Below are 23,232 nucleotides of genomic sequence, written 5' to 3'. Positions count from 1 at the left end.
AGAAACACAAATTGTATGCATGTTGTCATGTGACTGCTGCTCTTGGATGTATTTGTTTCCATGCAGTCCTTTTTTACGCTTTGTTGTATAGGATGATACATGACAGTATTTGAGCTCTTAAGTTCTATGTGTGATCTTTCGAGTTTTTAGCTTTGATTCTGTTTCTTTTTATGAGATTAGCTTCTGGGTTAAGTTTTCTGGTGATATTTTTGTTGGATTTTTGTCCATAAAAACTCTTTCTACTTCTCCACTTCCATCTCCTGTCTGCTCCTGGGTCCAAACTCTCCTCCTGACATGACAATACAAGCACAAAAAAAAGTCAACCCTCACTCTTACAGTTTTATACAAGAACACAACAATTAACCTTTTTTTTCCTGATCAAATTTATGATGTTCCAGTTTTTTCCGAGGCACTGATTAATGAAGTGCAAATAAGGGGTTGCAAAAATCATTGTGCGTCTATTGCCTCAAATGTTGCATTCTAAACCAAAATCCCTATGAACGCCACAATTATTCACAATCCAAATTCTATAAACATGTTCTTTGTCTCTTATTTCAGTTTTTGTCTGAACACTTGCCTTTGTTTTTCTAACTTAATTTTCAGTCCTGTGCTTTTCTCACTCCTTTGCTGCCAGCAACTCTACCTTGTCCGTCTTCTTCCTCCTCAGCTCGCTTTGTCTCTTCGAATGCCTTTTGGCCGCTTGTTTGTGCCTGCTTTTGACTAACATAGCTTCAGGCTTAGCACCACAAAGTAAAGCAGTGAACTGAATAGAGAGGCATTGGGAGGTCAAAACTGAAATCCCTGAATGTGTGTGTCCAGACTGCTGTATACACATTGCACATTTTGTATTTGCATGTCTGTTTGTGTGTTACAAAGAAGGTCTATTAGTGTGTAGCTCTTTTTGCATAACCCCCAATCTTTGTCTCCCTCCTCCCCTCTTGGTCCTTTTTGGGGAGGCCAAGACAAATGGTTAACAATATCGGTCAAGGAATTGGGACCTGTTGGTTGTGTGACGTCATCACACCGAGGTGCGTGCTGGTTGTGTAGCAAGCACACGCAACAATTGTTGTAAAATGTCCCTGCTGCTCTTTTCATGTCTGGGCAAATGGCAGGGTAAGCGATAAGACAAGATGTAAGGGTTAGTATTGGGATTTGGCCAAAATGAAGTCGCATTTTCTGCTTCTTACCTGTCTACTAAGATCAATGTACACCAGCTCGCACTGCTGTTCAGTGTTGTTCATGCCTCGATGTAGATGATGTAAACATTACTTCGGCGAGTATGTAAAGTATTTAAACATACAAAGCATATATATGTACAGGGTTCTACAAATATGGTATGCCTTGCCTTGCTTATTAAGGTGGGGTGTTTGGTTGTCTTACTTGGCTGTTTTGTATGCCCAATAGCACCATAGGCCATATAGACAAAAATTGGGTTTACCCAACCACTTGCATAAAGTGTGGGTCTCAAGAAAGTGGGTCACAAGAAATGGCCAGAGTCTATTAGCATTTAATGTGATATTGTGTTCTTTGGAACACCGAGATTTTCACTCGTTTTAGACACTTTTCATGCAAAGAAAGACATTTTCTAAATTGCTGTCATAAATTTGACAACACAAATCCCTTGTGTGTGCATGTGTGTTTAGATTATTGATGAAGAGGACACACAGTTCATGACCAACTGTCCCCCCGCGGTGACGGAAAGCACACCCCGCAGACGCACCAGGATACAGGTTTATTGGACAGCACCACCTACTGAGAGTGGTTGCGTCATACTCAAGTAGGTTACTTTCTTCAGTTATTGCTCTTCAAAACACTATCAAACAAAGCAAGATGATACTTTCACAATTTGACAATTCAGTCATAAACGTTTGCATAATCTTGACATACTTTTATGCTACCATTAATCTATTTATGAGAATGCTACCACAATAAAGTGTTTATCATTTGATTGTTTTGAGAGAAAGTTGCCTCTTCTCGTGTTGTACCAAGTTGGCTTTGCAATCTGTTATGCCCTACAGTCACTGGACACTTTCATGAGTCACATGCGAGTCCTACTAACTCACGCTAATTTACAGAGGTAGTAATCAAATGTGCTGTTGGAATCGTCTCACCTAAATTATGTCTCGTCATGATAGGTTTCCTTGATGATAGCATATTTTTTTTCTTTCAAAGCTTGCAGCACAACGAGCATTCACATACTTTAAGGGTGCTTTCTTAAATCTTATGTTCAGGCGGTTATTCAATTTCATTATTTTAAAAGCCCAGATTCTCCCCCATTCTAAAATGGTTCGACCCAACTTGTCACGTGCCACTTCTCGTTAGTTGTCAAGTTAATGATTTATTTTTGTGAACACACCACTACTGTGATCCCAAATGAGGACACTTTAAGTTGAAAATTCTTCTGTGTACAAAAATTTATTCATAATTTTTTCTTCTTGAAAACAGATCTGACACTGTATCTTGATTTTTTTTTGTGGTTAAATATATAATAATACTTAACTTAACGAGTTATGTTTGTTAACATATCTCTGCTGTAATCCCAAAAGAGGACACTTATGTTTAATATTTTATGTGGACAGATATTTATTTAAAATTATTTCTTTTTGAGAACAGCTCTAAAACATTTTGTTGATTATTTTTTGTAGACAAATATATATTAAGTGGATGATTTACTTTTGTGAACAGATCCCAACTTTAATCCCAAAAGAGTACACTCTGTGTTTAAAATGTTTCTGTGGACACATGTTTATTTCTAATATTTCTTTTTAAGAACAAGTCTGACACTTTATGTTGATTATTTTTTGTGGACCGGTACAAATGAAGTTTGAAAGGTTCTAATTTTTAATAAATCAGAAACTGATGGCATGTTTTAAGGTTTATTATTATTATTATTTTTGATTTCAACTCAAAAATGCTTTGCACTGGTTAAGGGGTACTTTGCTGAAAAATATTTCGCAGGGGGTACTTCACTGAAAAATGGTTGGGAACCACAGTCCTAAGTGATAAAAGTTACAATGTTTATCTTCAAGAAAGTTGAAAAAAATACATTTGCACTTTATCAATCTCATATAATGTTGTACTATGCTATGTTTGTTTACAGTTAAGTATTTAATGCAAGGCAGACATTTTGCACAATTATAAGAAGGAGTTATCTGTGTTAAATGCTAGCTACAATAAAAACAAAACTTGTTTTGAAATCTCTGTCATTTTTATTTATTTTCATAAAAAAAAAATAGGAGTGGGGCGGGGGGTGTCTGAATATAATCGTAAATGGATTTTTTGTGGAGAAATTCAGAGATCTTATTTTTAGGCAAAATGACCCTGCCCAATTTCACAATTATTAACTACTTAGTTTTGTTGCAACTGAGAAAGTTATGCACAAGCTATGACAGTTAAGCGATCTCTATTAGTCGGAACGTTTGTGAGTCAGATTGTGGGTACACAAATGGGGAGTCTTCACTTCACTATGTTAAAATGGTAGACAGAAAACAATTGTGAACTGCCTCTTGGATCATCTGCTTCTCTTTGCCTTCATACTCTACTTATTCTCATGTGTGGTTTTCATCTCCTCACCTAAATTCCCGAGGGAAATACCTTCCATGACTCCCACAGCTGAGTGAGATGCACTAACATGCCTATGCTGCTCTTGTACTCTCCCAGCTGTGTTTTAATTTATCCGCTGCTTTCTCTTTGACAGATGGCATGCATCCATCTCCGTGTTTGTCGGCCAATGAATCTTATTTTGCAAAAAGGCACATCTGCTATGTAAATGTATCTTCAATTACTGTCACTGGCCCCCCCAACAGGAAGATAAAGATTAAGCATAACACCATCCAACAAGTTCTTACTCTCATTTCCTCTAAACTTCTTGTAACTCTTCTTTTAAACTTGATGGATTCTTCTACCACAGCAAAGCCTTCTAAATCCCATTAATTATTAACAGGAAATATATCCTTTGTAACACATCTGTGCTCCCTTTTCGGTATGGGAAGCATTTATTAATGAAATGACAACAAAACACATCTTCACTCTTTCTTTAGGACAAAAAAAAAACCGAATCGCTCACAGGGAACACTGATTTTGCATTCAACGCTTTATTTGAACTTATTGTTTCTCTGGACTGCGGAGACTGTCTGTGTTCAGGCCAACAAATGTCTCAAATTATTCTTGGAGGCTTGAAAAGCATACACCCTAATAATTTGTAGCTCTCCACTAAAGTCTTCTCTCAATGTTTTTTTTTTTTTCGTTCAATGGTGAAATAGACTGGGTGGATTATATTTTTCAGTGTGCTGACAACTCAACACCCATTGTTTCAAAATCATTGCACTTGTGCAAATAATATGATGATATTCTGTTACTTATCTGTTAAAATGTTATGCCAAGTAAGTCTTTTCTACAGCCAATACACTTTCCATTTATCGTTGACCTTTTAGAGCCAAAAAGTAAAATGCCTGAGGCCCAATGAGAAAAGACAAAGAGGACTGTTCCATCCCTACTATTGGATACTATATTTGGTATATTTGATTTTGCTGGGATGTCAATTAGTGTTTCTTTTTTTCACAAAATTCTGGTTTGATAGTAAGTATTTGCAATTGGATGAATTGTTTAACTTTTCTGAAAGAACATACTGTACATTCAAAATTATTACATTGTATAGATTATGTTTGTGAACGTTTTTTCAGACCCCCAAAAACTAGCCTGTTGCCATTCCTAATGTGAATTTAAGAAATATAGTTGATTGCATAAAAAAGAAAACCATCCGTTCATTCGTCATTTTGTAGAAGTTGCAGTGTTTAATAAAATTCTTTCATCAAGGCCCTGGTATTAATCTTGGTAAAAAAAAATAAAAATAATAATAATAATAATTTCAGGCGTTGAAAATACCAGTTAGGTTTCAACTTGTAGAAACCTGACACGAAACTTGTTGATACACAGTAGTGCAACATTTAATTCTGCAACATCAATTAAAAAAAAAACAAAAAACATTGAGCATGCCACTGCGCCTGACAACAAACAGCCAATTCCGGCGTAAATGCCACCAACCATTATTTAATCTTGTATTTTTCCATCTAGAATGACAATCACAGTTGCAAAATGTTAAAAAGTTCTTTATATGAAAACAGATTTGTATCCGCAGCCATCATTCATATGAATCCGGTGTGACAGTGGGACCTGTGGATTTTATTTTCTCATAGTGTGTGATTATCAGAGCCTCTAGCAGTGCAGTGGTAACCTGACATGCCAGATGGATTGCTTCATAAATCCTTCTGGGAAAGAGTAACTGTTTAGAACAGGCACTGCAAAGTAAAATTCTTTTGAATCTTTTACGTTGTCAATGAGATAATAAATTACCGTAGTTCCCAAATATAAGAAGCACTTTTTTCCCCCCATAATGAAGGCGAAAAGTAAAAATAAAAGGTTACTTAAAAATTGGATTTTGTTTTACTTTTATTCAACAGCATTCCAGAAATGCTTTTTATCGGCCATATTCTTACTTACAATAATTACAGTAATGGGAGGAGCTATATGAGGGGGACATCAGTTGGCAGTTAGCGTCAAGTTCCTCAGCATCAAGCCAACACCTGCTCATGATAGCTGGAATTTTTACCGCATTCTTTTCAATAAAAGAAGCAGGTAGACCACAGGTGTCAAACTCAAGGCCTGGGGGTCAGATTCGGCCAGCCACATCATTTTATGTGGCCCGCAAAATGCTTATTGGACTTTCAAGTTGGCTCAAATACCGAACTCGCAAGTTGTCCTAAAAAAAACAACTTTTCTTGTTTACATTCTGTCTTTTGGACAGTTCTTACCGGTGACACTTAAAATTTAAAACAGGAGGAAAACCGAGAGGAAAAAGTTAATGTGTTCTGTCTCCAGCTGATTCAATGTCTCCATGCTGATGCACTGTTTAGAGAACACGGAAAGGTAATCTATTTGACTCGGTTATTTATTGCGGTCTTTTGGCATATCCACGCAATTGTAAATTTGGAAAAACACGGAAGCTGCTCAACTTTGAGTAATTATGGTAAAATGAACTGGAAACGTGTTACGAGAAAATGCAAAAGCAACAGCTTCAAGCACATTCAACATTTTAGTGGCGCGGGGTTCACTGACCGCTCACAATATGGGAAATCTAACACACACTTACCTTAACACAACAAATGTATAACTTCGGAATGGGAACACAAGTAAATATGAAGAGTTTACAGAAATGAGATTTATTGTTTTGCTAAAGGTTTTTGCATTGTTGCTAAAGTGTCTTATAAATGGTAACATAGAAAATACCAGAATTTGACCCCAAATTTAATGGTGCGGCATATACAGAAGTGTGTTTTATATTTGGCGAATTACGATAGTTGTGCTGTAACAATGGACATTAATGTCATAGCTGATATCTGTTCAACTAAAACAAAGCCTTATCTTAAGTTGTTTTACTAGCCATTAGTGGTGTTGGGTCTTAAACTTGGCAAGAACATTCATTGAACACTTAAAGGCAAGTTGCCATGCAAGGTGACTGCTGTGGTGTTTCGTTTCTGTTCGTATGTCTTAAAGTAGATTTTACGACACCCGCATTTCACTCCGTTGTTCATTACAAACCACATTTACAGATTACCTTATCCGTGAACCTGAGAATGTAAAACGGTATGGAGCTCTGCCAATGTTAGGGTTACGCTTATCGATGTATTACCTTTGAAAGAAATAAAGATTCTTTTTCTGGATCCAAGGAAGTAAAATGGAATAATATAATACTCGAAGTTCTGTTAGACATTAAAGGTTTTTAACCAGGCATGCCATGGTCTATCCTTTCATTCAGTGACTATATTGCTTCCTTCCTTTGTAGGGCTGCAGGTGAGCTGAAGCTAATCCTAGTTGATATTGGCTAATAGCCTTAATAAATAAGACCAATCGATAAAGAATTATTCACACAATTTAGATTATTCATTTATTTTAGCATGCTTTGTTATGCGAAAGAAATCCGGACTACCCAGAAGAGGTCATGGAAGCACTCCTGAGTCATAATACCAAACCTCACAACTGTTAGGGAGATGTTTCAGCGATTAAGCGATCATGCTGCTTAATATCAAAGTCACTCTGTTTAAACCTCAGCTAACTTTACTTTGTGTTAATCATACCGGTTCATAATCGTAAGTTTGCATTTTGCGTCATTTTAATGGATCACGCATTTTCGCTGGATTTTTTTGGAAAAGGGCTGATAGGATTTACACCTAGTAATGCAAAAGCTGTACACCTAAAATAAGTCAACCGTGAAGCATTCACTTCATTGTCTTGGCAAGTAAAAGATGTCAGCAACTTTTAAATAGCTCGCTCTATCAAGTGTTGTCTCTGCTCGACTCAGCTGCTGCCACTGGCACTGAGCTCTCTTCTTTTGCACCTTGAGGGAGGAAGTCAAATGTCAGACCTTCCTCAGCTGGCTGTTGCCTTAACTCATTTCACTCAACCTGTAGAAGTGTCTACCTGGCGAAAGAAGCAGCAAGTGCTGACTCTCCCCAAGGGAATGATGAAGTTGGTGATTGGTTTCACCAGTTTTGAAAAGTTTTTTACTATGTCCTTATGCCTTTCTTTCCTTCTTTCCTTCAAATACTTTAACCCTAAGATGAAAATCAACTGGAAAATAACTACTTTCAAACTACTTTCAACGAAAATGAACCAATTCTGCCCTGATCCATTTTTTGGTTTATTTTACTGTCCTAATGTTACCCTTATTTTTTTTAACATCGTCATGCATTGTTAGTCATTCAATATGAAGAGGAGAGCCTCCCATCTCTTCAAAATAAAACATTATACACGCACCCTTTGACTTCTTAAACAGCTTTATAACTTTATAGCTCTGCAGAAACAGAGTTTGTCCACACCACTGGCACCCAAAGTTATCTGCCCCGATATCTACTTTTCCAACTGCCAGCCTCATGCGATCGGAAAATAGGGGGGTGTGCATTGTGTTTTAAGTGACATTTTAACAAGTCTAAAAATATGTTCAGGTTCACGATTCAGGTTCTAATTTCTAGAATCTGCAAAAATACCAAAGGAAAAAAACCCTCTATATATTTAGTCCTTTTTAATATTAATAACAAATATATCTCATGTGTTCGGTATTCTATCTTAAGACACAAAAGTAACAGTTTTCCAGCGTTAGGTCATTGAGAGTGTTTCTGAAATTCTCCAGCCAAATGCTCCAAGAAAGGGATCCTCGGGTATTAAAGTGAGAGGAATTTTCATACCTCACTTTTAGCAATAAAGAAATAACTCAATTCACATTGAGGTTTTTAAACCACCAAGACTCCAAGCTGCTTGTTCTCCGATCAATGATTATATCTTTGTTTGCATTAAGACTGAACATTTTCAAGCATGTTGTTCAAGAGAGGCTCACAATTTGATGTGCTGCCACCGGGTGCGCTTGATGGTTTGTTGACCAATCCTGTAGTTCTTGGTGCAACAGCATGGGAATACTGATGGCTTGACTGAGCTGAAGTTTGACATGACATGAATATGTGTAACACAGTCTGCATGGTCAAAAGGCAGAGAAAGTGAATTTGTAAATAGTACTTAAACAACTTACTAGGAATTCAGATAGGAAAACCTCTCATTACTCTCTCAAAGTCCTATGGGCCTTTTTGCTACCCACCCATGTAGGAAGACATTCTCTAAGAGCATATTTGGATGAACTCTCTTCAACTACCAGCAGGACGCTATGACCTTATAAACACCGACAAACACTTGCATGGATATACTCTAAGGACTGCGAGGAATTTGCTTTTGGAATCACAAGATACTGTACACAAGATTGAAGCCAAGGCACAACTATGGAAACTGTTTCAGTGCCAAATGTGGCTGATTTGCTTGGTTAAAAATCTTTCTCTTCTTTCCATCTGGTTAGATTAATGCTCAGTTTTATTTAAAAAAAAATAATACCTTAATTCATCACAGGTTTCCCCATGTGAAGACTACATATTTTAGTGGTGGTTATTCTCCGGTATTCAAATTAAAATAAACATAACAGTCAAAAGTTTGAAAACACCCTTTAATTCTTCTTTTGTTTTTGAGCCACGGGATGGTACATACATACGTACTAGTCTGCCACTGCATCACCCTAAGACCCTCTACACACCAGTTCGACGTCAGAGGTCAGAAGCCGTCGTACATTGTCAACTTGGTGTGGCCAAACCCTGTGGGAACATCTGCGTTTGTCATGGGGCGTCAGAAAAGGGTTCCACACCTTCCACGATTCTTGTGCAAATTAGAGCACAAGATGAGATGAGAACCAGAAGTGACGAACCCTGAAAAAACAAGCATCTTTTTCATGTTTTTCTTATCACATTTCAACTTTGGTGTTTGACGTAATGCCTACCTGGACAATAGAGAAAGAACGCTGTCTGTTTTTTTGCGCATACAGTGATCCCTCGCAGGGGTTACGTTCCAAAATTAACAGGCACAAAGTGAAATCTGTGAAGTAGTCAGCTTTATTTTTTTTTTAATTATTTTACAATGCAATATACAATATATTTTAATGCCCAAAATTTGTTTAAAAGAATTATTTTATTATAGTAATACAAGGTTGGAAACATTGTCACTCACGTATTTCACAGTCCCAGCTGTGCCGCTCCGCTTTAGTGTCTGTTTCTACTGAAGGCACAGGAGTCTCTCTGTGAGAGAAGAACATTGTTATGGTTGATTGTTGGCGCTCTTTCTTTTTCTGAGCAAGAAGATTTTTATAAACGGATATGCCCGGACCGAATTAAAGTGGAGCCTCTTATAACAATACACTTGAAATTTCAATTTATTACAAAAGAAATTTTGGTAAAAGTCAAATTTCCAAAGCTGTGCATTTTTCCCTTGCTGCCTGTGTGCCTACATTAGTGTGAGCGTTTGCTCTCGGCACGCCTACGAGTCACATGATCCGCTTCCAGAGACCAAGCTGTCAATAAATGTGCTCACTAGCACGTTCTTAACGTGTGCGCACATGGGCGGTTACAGAGAGACGATACCGAGCTTTTGGATCCTCTTGCCTTTTGTAATAAATTGACAAGTGAAAAACCAATACAGTACAGCGTCAATATCTTATTTCTAGACAACAGTAAAGCCCCTGAGCCAATCAGCATTCAGAGCGCAATGCACTGTAAAAAAAAAAAATCCACACTGTAAAAAATCTGTGAAGCAGCAAAGCCGTGAAAGATGAACCGCAATAGAGCGAGGGATCACTGTGAATAAGGCTACGGACGTGACGTCAGGCTTCCCACCAATGTCACGGAGAAGTACTACGTATGCGCAGAAGGTACAAAGTCATTGGCGTCGCTGCAGTGTGTTCATGAGGATTTTTCTGAGCCGGTCTGCTCTAAGTAATAGGCCTACGCTGTATGTGGCCCATCGTCAGGTTGGTGTTTAGAGGGCCTTAAAGAAACTTAAATTACTAACATCGGAGTCAATAAAGCAAGAGACCCTGGTGTGAGCTTACTGTATCCTGGGAAGACATAATGGAGGAGGCTAACGATGGCAAGAGGGCAAAATATCCTGGGCTGGTGACTGAATGCCGGAGCAATGACTGGAAAGCCTGTTGCGAACCGCTCGAGCGGGGCTGCCTGGGTTTTGCTGGCCTGGCACTAACCCCAAGTCTAAAACCCATCAAGACCGACATAGAGGCTGCAGAAAAAGCCTCAAAATGGCTATGGATCTGAAGGGGGGATCTGTGGAGTAGTGGGCCACATGGACACAAGCCAGGAGCTAATCTCCCCTGGCTGGGTCGCCCAGGCGAGGCTGTTTCATGACGGACTCATCATTGATGCTACATCCAAGTAGTACCTAGCAGTGTCTTTAAGAACAACGAATGAATTAACTGTACAGTAAAAGATTTTTATATCTACTATATTTCTGGTGTACAGAGTTGTTTTTCCCCCTATATTGGAGGGTATCGACTTATACCCGCATAACTCAAAACAGACCAATTTTTTAACATTGATTCAAATGCAAAATAAGTCATATTATGTCATTGACAAGGCTTAAAATGATTATATGTATATGCGCCTCTAACTATATAATATGCAATATAGTATGCATCTGTTTTAGCGTGGTTGGACTTTCAAATGCACGTGCTACCTTATTGCCTCTTTGTTGTCAACAACAAGACTGCGTGGATCAATTTTTCCGGCGGACTTTGACGGATTATGAAAAGGAAAAGACGGATTGACTTGTCTCCTTTAGCCCTTGATTGCATGCTTGAACAATAAGGCATGGATGTCGGCAGGTGGCGGGTGAAACAGCAAAGGGCAGCCGTCCACCCTCTGACCTCACAACATTTGTCACTTAGGTAAAGAATGACCCAAGTAAGACGATCAGCAAATCAGCTCCAAAGACCTCCATTTCAAACAAATTGGACGGGTCCAAAGATGACTACCCCTGGAAGAGTAACGAGGATGTTTGCGCAAATGACCAGCAGGAAGGAAAGGACGTCTGGGATTTAAATGAGAGGAACTATTTGGCCTGTCAGATAGTGAGGGTGACTTTGAGATGAATTCACTTTCAACTGTGTCAAAAAATAAAGCAATGGTCCTTCATTTCGTTTTATTTGAGCACATTGTCTCGCACTGATCATGTTTCAACCCCGTCCCACCCCCTCCCCCCATAACCGCAACAGAATGTCATTCAATATACGATGAAGAAATGCTAAAGTTCGTAAGTAAGTAAGTTTAATTGGACAGCCATGATATGTGTAACCACAAAAGTCAGGGGTAGGCTTATATTCGGGTTTTTTAAAAATTCACCTAAATTGAACTTTCCAAGGTTGGGGTGGACTTACACGCGAGGAAGATTTGAACACGGAGCAATACGGTACTTACAAAAAGGACGTGTAGGGAGATGCTTTTTCTCAACCTTTATGCTTCCCTGTCTGATCAGTATCACGTACACATTTTCTCACCTTTTGAATTATTTATTTAGTTTTTCTGTATATTTATGCTCATTTCCCCTGTTGACTAATTTCTTGTATCGGAGCAACATAAACAGCATGAAAGGCTAACTTGGTTTGTTTTTCATGCCAATTTGAATATTTTCTTACGTGGATGAGCTTTGTTATTGCAGTCAGAGCTTCTTTGAAGCCGGAATGTTGTTTCTCAGTTTGACGTGTCCCAACTCCCTCCACTTTCTCACTTGAGTCAGACAGTATGCTCAGGATTCAGCATGTAGTGCTGGCTGACACCTCCAGGAAAAAAAAAAAAAGTCGGCAGCCAGGAGATGAGGAGTGAATACACTTTGTATGTGAGGACAAGTGTGGCGTCCAAAATATGATTAACATACTGTGAGTCAGAACAAATTGAGGTAGGAGAAATCTAAGCCCAAGCAAAATATTAAAGCTTTATTTTCAACAGCAACACTGACTGACTCTATTAGCTTCCTGTTTTAATAGCTAAGTTACCGCTCTGTACTGTAGTTTACAATTCCAAATTGTAATCAATTTACATTTTTTTTTGCTCAAGGGAAAATAAGAAAAAACAGATTTCTTGCCACTCGAGCTGACAACGACCCAGTGGCCACCATCTTGGTACATTAAATGATTAAATGACTTGATTCACACAAATTGGCCATTAGCAACACTGAATATATAATGGAGTCATCAATCGAATCATGGTGATGTTCCATATATTTCACTTTTGTTTTCAATTTCATGCCTTAGCAGTCAACCATATTGCACCATTTGCACTGTGAGATTTATAGAAGCAATATAACTAATAACTTCAATATAATGTCTCCAGTTCCTCCCTTGTGTCCAGTCAATGGGTTTTTGCTCACTTTAATAACACCGTTTTATGTGTCTGCTTGATGAAGTGCAAGCACCCAAGACCCTGTTGCCACCATATGCAGTGTTGGGCAACTTACTTCAAAACTGCAATGCATTATTTATTACTTAATTTTGTCCTTTCAAAGTAATTATTTACATTACAATATTACTGTATTTGAAGTGTAAGGCATTTCACTACTATTGCATTACTTTTATATTAATCACATAGCCAATATTAAATATGGATTTGCCAGTCTAAATGTAGCTCATTATGGTAATTACACATCCACTGGAAAATTGGCTTGAATCTAAAAACAGTACAAATCATTTAATCCGTATTGTATTGTAAACCTTTAAAAACCAGTTGCAAACATCGTTGTTGTTTTTAACGTACTGTTTAACATGAGTTTTTGGATGCTTTATCTTGATACACATTGACCACAACTTCAGTGTTTATAGACTGTAATTAATAGCAAATGTACAGTGAAAATTGCTGTTGGCTTCTTTTGTCATTATTGCCAATTGCGACAAGGTTTCAAAATGCTGTCGAATCCACTGTGGAAAGCGGCAGTCTATCTTCTGCGCATGATATACTGACACGAGTCTCCTAACCTCTTGAGGTGGAAGTGGCATCCCTTAGCGAGAGAACGATAATTTTCTGCTTTGTTTTATCCCCACTCCCAATCCTCCGTGTTTTCTTTTTGCTAACTTCAAGTTACTATAGCTCCGTTCTAAATGGTTTGTCAAATTACTGGTGCTATTTGGCAAAGTGAACAGCTCTTTAGTTGTCGTGCACAAAGTGCACTTAACTATTATATTTTTCTTGTCTTGATATCTAACGACCTGAAAGTAATAGACATACGTCCATATTCGGTACGTATTGTCCATAATCAACCTGTTGTCTGCTGCTGCCGCTCTCATTTCTGCTGCAGTAGGTACTAATAACAGAAAGTGAATACCATATTTTTCGGACTATAAGCCGCGACTTTTTCCTCGTGATTTGAGCCCTGCGGCTTATAGTCCAATGCGGTTTATCTGCTGTTTATTTTTTTTTCCCACCGGTCAAGCAAATGTGTGTATCTGCTCAAGGAATCAGTTTATGGAACAACTATGAAATATAACTGCAAAGATGTGACTCAATGACTGTGCTCAAAAAGAGTTTTAAAATATATTATTAAAAATATTTTTTAAATATTTCAGGTAAAAAATAAATTGTAACACAATGCCTTACTCTCATTTGTCCCGAGTAAAATATTACATTTGTTTTGTGTGTAGTGCATCACATTACTGCATTACAGCAAAAAGTAATGCATTCCATTATTTTTGCAATGCATTCCATTACTTTTCTAATGCATTCCGCCCTACACTGCTCATGGGAGACACAGAGTTAACACAGTAGGGATGGTGGCATTTTTTATAATATCTTTGATATTGTGTGGGGATTATTTACAAATGAAATAAAAATACAATATTCTCCAGAGAAAACATCTTTGGTTTGAAAATATTGCAAATAAGTTGTGGCATGAACTGTTGGCAGAACATTTCCTGAGTCTTAGTCATGGCTTCACAGTTATTGGCGTTCACAGCAATGCGTGTGATAATGAGTTCTGAGAGCCATCACACTGGTACATAGACCAGTGTCTTCTTCACATTCCACTCAACACACTAGCCAAAAGGCTGTCACATCTTTTTGCAAATGAAAGAACTGTAGAGAACAAGTAACACGAGCTCTTACATGCATAATTTACAGCATATAATTTGAATCAAAAGTAGCCTTGCACGTCCAACTGATCCTAAAAGTTACTAGAGAGCTTTCAATCAATCAATATTTTGACCACATTTGCAAAGGATGACATATTGTCTTTTTCTCGAAGAAATCCAGGTGCAAAATTACTGATTAATTTGATGCATTTTGAGTTTGCTACCTTATGAATATAACGTCTCAATTTTTCAATATCCATCTTGCTGCAACATGTGTATGTATTGTATTGTATTTTAACGTGTACAATCAAATCCGTGACATTCAAGGCCTCATTTATTAAGATCCCAAACTCTTGTACTTAATTGCATGTTTTTTTGCTCACTTAATGGGTTTGATAGTAGCAGCGATTTCTCGCTATTCCGATTTTGCATGTGCAAACCTCGAGTAAATCAGAACATAATTATCCTCCGTGGCCAGTGTGAAAATTCAATTATATTTTGCCCACAGAAGATTATATGCATGGATTTGATAATGGGGCAGAGACGCACAATACTATTGTACATCAAATGCTCAATTTGACCTTATTTCTAACAAACAGTTTTGTTTTTTTCTGCAAATGTAATATATTCAGCCCTTTTATGTGCCATACTCTTTTTCTGCAGGGCCAGCATTGTTCAAAAGAAAATCATCTATTTTCAAGATGAGGGCTCTCTTACCATCCGGCTATGTGAGAAAGGTAATGACAGCTGCTCATCATCGTCTCACTCCTTACTTGCTACTCATATCCTTGACCACTAAGAATGGGGCTGTTCTTTACCATGGCTCTTTTTCGTGATTAGGGAAGGCTGTCTTTTTTTTTTTTTTAAATGATGCCAAGAGAGGCAGAAAGGAAATCTGTGAGGAGCTCTCTTGGGAGTCTGTGTTGAAATATTCTTTTGTCTAATACCACAGAGCTGCATTTCTGCCTTGGGGTTGCTGTGAATTGGCTGCAGAGTAAATACTGCCGGCCTGTATGTTTAAGTATTTTTGTTTACATTTAAAAATTGGACTTGTCGTAATGAAAATGTGGAATTCAACAATAATGGCAGATACTTGTCTTATTTACATATCTAAAGTCTAAATTTGTGGGCTAATATGTGGACAGGCAACCCCTTATTCACCATTAAAGGTTTGCTGACAAGTTTTGCTTTCGAAGTTATCGAAGAACTCTGGAAGGCCTGACAGGATCATTTTATTAGGTTCAGGCAACCTAGAACCTTGTATAAACAACAAATAGGAAGAAAGACAAGTAGTTTTTTTTTTTTTTCTCACGAGGAAGGCGGAAAAGAACCTGACCTTCTCAAATCTCCTTCCGGTCTGGTCACATATGCTTTCCGCTCCTCATTTATTCATTTGGGTTGGACCTAGGTACAAGTCTTTGCTGCCCTTAAGGTTTCGGGGAGAGCTCTGGCAACAATGCAAAGAATCAGTTTGTGATAGTGGGAGGTGTAGGTGTTAGTCCATGCTGTGGACTTCTTAATCAGGAACAGAAAGACTAAGCCCATGCTGTTCGGCCCTTGGAGACATCCTTGTCTCCTCACAGGTTCTTCACCAACAGATCCAAAAGAAAATGTCTGTCAATATACATGTTGCAAATTTATGAAGTGTACGTGTTCTCCCCATTTTTTTTTAACTTTTATTTTTTTGTTTTAATTTAATATGGTTTATGTGTTTGCTCTTTCAGAAAAGCTTAATTGATTTGTAAAAAAAAAAATATCTTGTAATTTTGAAAACATGACAAGATCTTGTAATGTAAGGCAGTGGTCCCCAACCCCCGGTCCGCGGACCGGTACCGGGCCGCATGGGTTGCACCCGAAATAACGTTTTGGAGATGATTTAGTTTAATGGTACGTGCTGTGAGTTCTGTATTGTAGTCAATGGAGTTCGCATGACTGGGCGCGAATGCACATCAGGCGATGGACGCGAATGGAGCGACGCGAATGGCCGCGCGCGGTCACGAGAAGCGAAATTTTGCCTTTCACGTGAAGTTAATTTTTTTTTTACTTTTTCCGCGTTTCGCGTCGCGACAGCCAGTCAACTTCGGAAACATTCATCGGCTCACGCAGGGGGCAGGAATGAATCATGGCGGCCGTTTTGCGGTCACCGGAGAGCAATCCGGTCAGCTGAGCTTTCAATACAAAACAGAGCCAAGCAAGAGCACTCACCTGGCTTGTAGAAAGGCAGAAGCGAGAACTTGGCATAACTGGTATGTGCAGCGTTTGCTTTACTTAACAGCTGTTGAACCATAGTTACTGTGCTAAGCTAACGATAGCGCAGCATTGTCAGCACAATATTTAACACAGTCTCGGCCACCGCGAGATTGCGACATTGAAAATTTCTGGCGCTGCCTCTGGCCGCTGTTGCTGTTGTTGTAGCAGCCAGCAAACACCCCCCCTGGCCAAAATATAGATGTAAGACGTTGACCGATCTGTGTTGATCAAAAGGGACAGCATTCCTCGACCTTCGAGTTCGAGGATTGCCGCCACAGCAGGTACACAACAAGTACCACAACAGGTCGTAAGGAAGACCACCTTATGACCACAAATACGATCGGCTGCCTCGAAAATGGAGGCACAAAACAAGATCCACTTGGACTCAGTGTCACCCCCCTCCTTTGGGACGTGGGAGAAATCCTGCCAGAGGACTCTGACAGGGGACTCTGCCAGACGTTCCCAGCAGACCCTCACCACATGTTTGGGTCTGCTAGGTCTTGCCAGTATCCTCCACCACATCGGAGGCAATACACCACCGGGTGGTGATCAGTTGACGCAGCTCCGCCCCTCTCTTTACCCAAGTGTCCAAAACATGTGGCCACAAATCCGATGATACAACCACAAAGTTGATCATGGAACCAAGGCCTAGGATGTCCTGGTGCCAAGTGCACATATGGACACCCATATGTTTGAACATGGTGTTTGTTATTGACCATCTGTGACAAGCACAATAACAAAGCACTGCTCGGGTTCCTCTCAGTCACGCTCCTCCAGGTCTCACTATCACTGCCCACATGAGCATTGGAGTCCACCAGTAGAACGAGGGAGTACCGAGAGGGAGCGCTCTCCAGCCCACCCTCCAAGGACACCAAAGGCAAAGGCACAAACAACAGTCAGGACCCGTCCCCCCACCCGAAGGCGGAGGGGAGATATCCTCTTGTCCACTGGGGTAAACCCCAGTGTACAGGTGTTGAGCTGGAGGGCAATAAGAATGCCCAGGCAACTCCAGAGTGGAAATGAGAATATATAATAATAATTGAGAAGCACTGGGTTAGGGTGACCACCCTGTCCCTTTTTAGTTCCCATTTTGAACCTTGTGTCCCAAGTCCTGACAAACCTCAGCAGCCCTATTATTGTGTATTCATTTTTTGCAGATCGTGTTTTAGCCATGTGCATGTCAATAACACAGTTCGATAAACAAATTGAAATGTAATTTAAATTGTTTACTTTCACGTTTACGTCAATTAGAACTAAATCCAGCTGCCGTGTTGATGAATTGTGTACATTGAAGTTAGACCAATAGTGAGTTGAACTTGCGGCGTATTCCCAATGTTAGACAAGTTATTTTCTGCCAATTGATACAGTTTTATGAACACATTTTTGCAGCATTAAAAAAAATTAATTCATTGGTAGTTACGTTGAAAAAAGAAAACGAACGTGAGTAATGTGCAGTCCAGACAGTTGACTGGTGATGCATTCAAAGACCACACATACAGTAGGACATCTCAAAGGTCAATTGAAGTACAGTGGGCCCCCGTGTTCTGAGATAAATCCGTTCCGCAGTTTGGCTCATAAGGAGAATTCACCGTATGACGGGCAATTCAAACGTATGTTAAATAACTAATGCGTTTAGAACCCCATCAAAATTGTACATACAGATTAAAAATTGGTACCAAAAGAGTATAGTAAGTGCTACGTATTTATAATATAAAGGTATACAATCAGAAAACATCATAAATATAGAAAGATTTATTAACTTTGACTGGTGCCTGTTATGCCCATATTCCCGAGTAAGGGTAGCCCAGGCTAGGCTAGCTTCATATTTCTTGATTTCATCTCCAGCTTCGTTTCCATATAAATCATCCTCTTACTTCTCTCTTTAACATCACTAGCACTCTTGGGACCCATGGCTAACCTATTCATGTTTGAATTAGGCAGTAAAATGCACTATAAATACAGTTTTGGGTCATGACCGTTGTTTTTGTTGCAAAACCGTGAAGATACCATCAAGAGGGGATAAAAAAAACTCAGTATTCCACATCCTAACATGAAAAAAACATAAGCCAGGGACGCTGTAACACGGGGATCCACTGTACTTATTCAGTATACCTAAGAGCAACAATTAGCCTGTGAGCACATTGCAGTGGGCATTTGATTATTTGTTTGACAAACCAAAATCAGAACAGCTGCATGTCACAGCATGGATTTCAGCTCAGGTTTCAGGAGATGTGGATAAACTTTTCAAAACACTGGCACAACACTGGGACAACAAAGGTTGGACGATGGTGAGTGCCTTCAGCACTGCTGAACTGTCATCCAAGATCACATTTAGCATTAGCTAAACTAATAACACTACCACCGGTTACTAGTTACAGTATACTAGCAAGGAAATTTGCTGTACTGTATATAATTACTTGTGAGGATGTGTTTTATTTTTTTGTGAACTTGTCATGCCCAAATTATTATTTTTGAAAAACTGGTCACTCTTGGTTAGCTTGGTTAGCTGTTAGCACAATCAACAGTGAAGGACTAAAGACCATGCTTGAGCCGTTCAAAAGACCCAGAGTCACTCGTAATACATGATACATGTCTTAATTGATGTATTCATGATTCTATGCATTAATAATTGGGTTTGGCTAAAAGAAAATCATTCCATCAATATTCTGAGACCTATATTGTGTGATTGAATGGGACTAGTTAGAGGAGGCGGAAATACAATGTACTTAAACCTAAAAGTAGATGGAAATGTCATTAGTTTTCATTAACTAAAACCAGAATAAAAGAGTCATGGACATTACTAAAGTAAGACTAAAATGTTTTGACTTTTGGTTGATTAAGACAAAAAAAAAAAGTAGTACAGTGGGCCCCCGGTTTACGAGATGAATCCGTTCCGCCGTTGGGATCGTAACGCAAATTCACCATATGGCGGGCAATCCAAACCTATGTTAAATAGCTTATGCTTGTAAAAGCCCAGATAAAAACATCAACATTGAATATACATCTTAAAAATTGGTACCAAAATAGTATAGTAAGTGCTACGTATATATAATATACACGTATACAATCAAAAAACATCATAAATTAAACATATAGAAAGGATTTATTTACCTTTGAGTGGTGCTTGTTATGCCCATATTCCCTAATAAGGGTCGCCTAGGCTAGCTTTGTATTTATTATTTCCAGCATTATTTCCATATAAATCATCTTCTTACTTCTCTCTTTAACATCACTAGCAATCTTGGGACCCATGGCTAACCCATTCAAGTTTGAATTAAGCATTACAATGCACAATAAATCACCTTTTTTAAGCACTCAAGACGAAAAACAGTATTTACCCTGCGGCCATTTTGACCATGACGCCGAACAATAGCAGACCAGCATTGTAGTGACTGAAGCGGTGACATGTGTATAGAAGTATGACATGGCGGTGACGCACGCACATTGACTGCCATGTTGGATGTATCGTAAGCCGAAAGAAATATCGTGAAGCGGGGACAAAAAAATGTCGCGGTCCACGTCGTAAGTTAAAAAAAACGCAAGGCAGGGACGTCATAAACTGGTGGTCCACTGTATGCCTAAAACTGACAAAAACTAAAATGACAATTTGTGCCAAAAACTAAGCTGAAACTAAAACAGGCCACCAAAAACCACCATACTTGGCTTCAGTCTTAATGCTATTTACTTTAAATACTTTTTTATTTCCTTTATGCATGCTGTTGTAAGATTATCACATAACTTTGTGTGTGTTTGAATATTGTATTTTGACATGCTTTTCTTTTCTATATTTACCTTAGATAATGTGAGTCATAACCTCTTCTGTGCAGAGCGTCTGTTCGGGGAGGCAACAGTAGACCCTGCCTTGGTGTGTTGTGCCTGTGGGACGGCCAAATACAAACTCACCTTCTATGGAAACTGGTCAGAGAAAGTGCATCCCAAAGACTATCCAAGTGAGCTCAAATCTCAAGTGTGCTGTCATGCATACAATATATGTGCACAAGTACACCACACAAATAAAGCATTCTTTAAGATGCTATATATGTACTTTACTGCTATACTGCCTTATAGCAGTATTTGAGATTTTTACCCCTTGGCATATGCTTTTAGCTATTTGTTTTTTAGGTTCAAATATTAGAGGAGATTTGCTCAAGTGATACTATCCAAACAATGAACAATTGTCAGCAGCAGTAGTATGAGAAAATATGACCCATTTCATCCAAAAATCCATAACATAACATTAAGGACTCAGCATCATAACCCAAATGAAAAAAAATCATATATACCAGAGATTTTGCATGTTGACCAATATAATCCGGTACATAGTGTGTGTTTTCAAATGACGAAAATACGGTACTTATAGACACATTTCTTTATCGTACTGTTGCGATGATGGAGGGACGAGGTGGGGTGTAAACAAGTGTGAGGCAATGTACTCACGCACACAGACGCAAATGCTGAATCTAATGTTGCAACAATAAAACATTATGAAATTTCAATGCTTTATATTTTGACAGAGCAGAATATGAATTTGTCGAAAAGCCCTAAAGGTTATCATCACCATCAGACCCGCCAAATAGCTCCTTCCATTTCAAAGCTTGGCTATCTCGGACATGCTCTTTTTCCTCCTCCTCATCTCTTCAAACATGCTTATTACTCTTCCGCGAGTAGTCATCTTCGGACCCGTCCAATTTGTTTAAAATGAAGGTCTGCAGAAATGCTTTGCTGAAGCCGTCTTTACCCAAGTGATGACTGTGGCGAGATCAGAGCGTGGAGCGGTTGATCTTCGCTGTGTTTCTCCTCCACCTGCTGACATCCATACGTCCAATACCACTGCTCTTGCATTTTTGTCTTGAACGGAAAAGTCAAGGCGTCTAACTTTTCATAATGGGTCGAAGCCCGCCAGTAAAATGATCCATGCATCGTTGTTGACAACAAAGTGGCAATAAGACGACACTTGACGAAAATGTGTTTGAAAGTGAAAATGCGCTATAACGGATGCCTATTCCATGGAATTAGAGGTGTATATATAATCATTTTAAGCCTTGTAAATGACATTTTACTTATTTCACATTTGATTTAATGTTATTCAAACAGATTTGAAAATTGGTCTGGTTTTCAGAAATGCGGGTGTAAGTCAACCCACCAATATGGGCTGAAAACAAGGGGAAAAAACAACTTACTGTGCATTGATAAATACGGCATATCTGACATTTTGATGGAAGAAATTAATTTGACACCTTCTACGTTTCGATAGCAGTAGTGGAGAGGAAATATTTATACCTAATGTGTTTTTGCTCAGTAGAGGCACTTTGTATCAGAATAGCCAATAAAACAATTTACATCAGGTCCGTCTTCATATTGTATCATTTTGACTCATCAGATTTTGTTACATTTCTGCCATGCAGGACGGGCAAACCACTGGTCTGCACTGATTGGCGCTTCCCACTCTAGAGATTATGTGCTCTGGGAGTATGGGGGTTATGCCAGTGAGGGGGTTCGGCAAGTTGCTGAGTTTGGCTCACCCATTAAAATGGAAGAAGAGATTCGACAGAAGGTAAGGCTCACATTTTGAAGAAGTGTTTTTGAGATCCCATGTGTTATTTTTTTCTCACAGATAATTCTATATGTACACATTCATATATAAACAAATGCATACACTAACATTTCAATTGACGAGCTTTGAGGACATTTTAATAATGTACAACAAACAAAAAGTTTTTTTTCAGTGTACTGCTGATCAATTTTTTAGTCCAGAGCTGAAGAAAAAAATGGTCTCAAATGATAACATTTCAAGAGCATTTATTATGGTTAAAAAGTATGACATATTCAACCAACCATTATTATTATTAGAATGCGTTTCCAAAGTCAAACAATTTATAATGACAGTAATTCAAATAACTCACACAAAACTCACACAAAAAATGATACTGACTATGCACAATTTATTACGTTTGCAATAGGCATGGGACGACAACTGGATTGGTGATATATTGCGGTTTTAGAAGTCACGGTTATTTAAAACCGCCCAAGTCTGTCCAAACCCGAAGTTTTTGTTTTTCCCCCCCTCTCCCGTGACATCTACCTTAACGGGTAGTGCAAATGTAGCTCTCATTGTGTATCATACATAATTCCTCATCTGCTGCAGCATTTTCTTTTTTTGTCGGTGTAACTCAAAAGAAGCCACTTCTTCCACTTGCCGAAGTGCATGAGCGGGCAAGAGCCAGAGTGACAGGAAGATTCCCGATTGACAGAAAGATTGTTTAAGTGTGTTTGTTATCTTAACAAATGTTGTGTAATATATTTTACAAATAAAACATTTTTTATAATGTAGAAAAATGGCTATTTACCCAAAAATATTTTAAAACTATATGTTTTGTGAGCTGTAATTTCAATACTGTGATAGTGTGATATTTTTGCTCAAGGTTATCATATTGTCTGAATCGGATATCATCCCATGCCTAATTTGCAATGAAATGACTTAGCAAAAAGGATCA

At 38.6% G+C, this 23,232-nt stretch overlaps 1 protein-coding gene across 1 annotated transcript in view; it reads left to right on the top strand.

The window, feature by feature from the left end:
- spon1b (spondin 1b) overlaps nucleotides 1–23,232 on the top strand; it is a 70,146-nt gene that overhangs the window by 13,751 nt on the left and 33,163 nt on the right. Inside the window, exons 3-6 of the mRNA XM_088417626.1 lie at nucleotides 1,644–1,777; nucleotides 15,152–15,225; nucleotides 20,566–20,688; nucleotides 22,144–22,292. Coding sequence (XP_088273752.1) covers nucleotides 1,644–1,777; nucleotides 15,152–15,225; nucleotides 20,566–20,688; nucleotides 22,144–22,292 — 480 coding nt within the window. The remainder of the gene's footprint in view (nucleotides 1–1,643; nucleotides 1,778–15,151; nucleotides 15,226–20,565; nucleotides 20,689–22,143; nucleotides 22,293–23,232) is intronic.

Source organism: Hippichthys cyanospilos, chromosome 6, assembly GCF_059441005.1.
Source record: "Hippichthys cyanospilos isolate Australia breed blue-spotted pipefish chromosome 6, RoL_Hcya_1.0, whole genome shotgun sequence".
NCBI lineage: Eukaryota > Metazoa > Chordata > Actinopteri > Syngnathiformes > Syngnathidae > Hippichthys > Hippichthys cyanospilos.
Note: the sequence above shows the minus strand (reverse complement) of the source record. Positions and strands in the feature narration are given on the sequence as shown.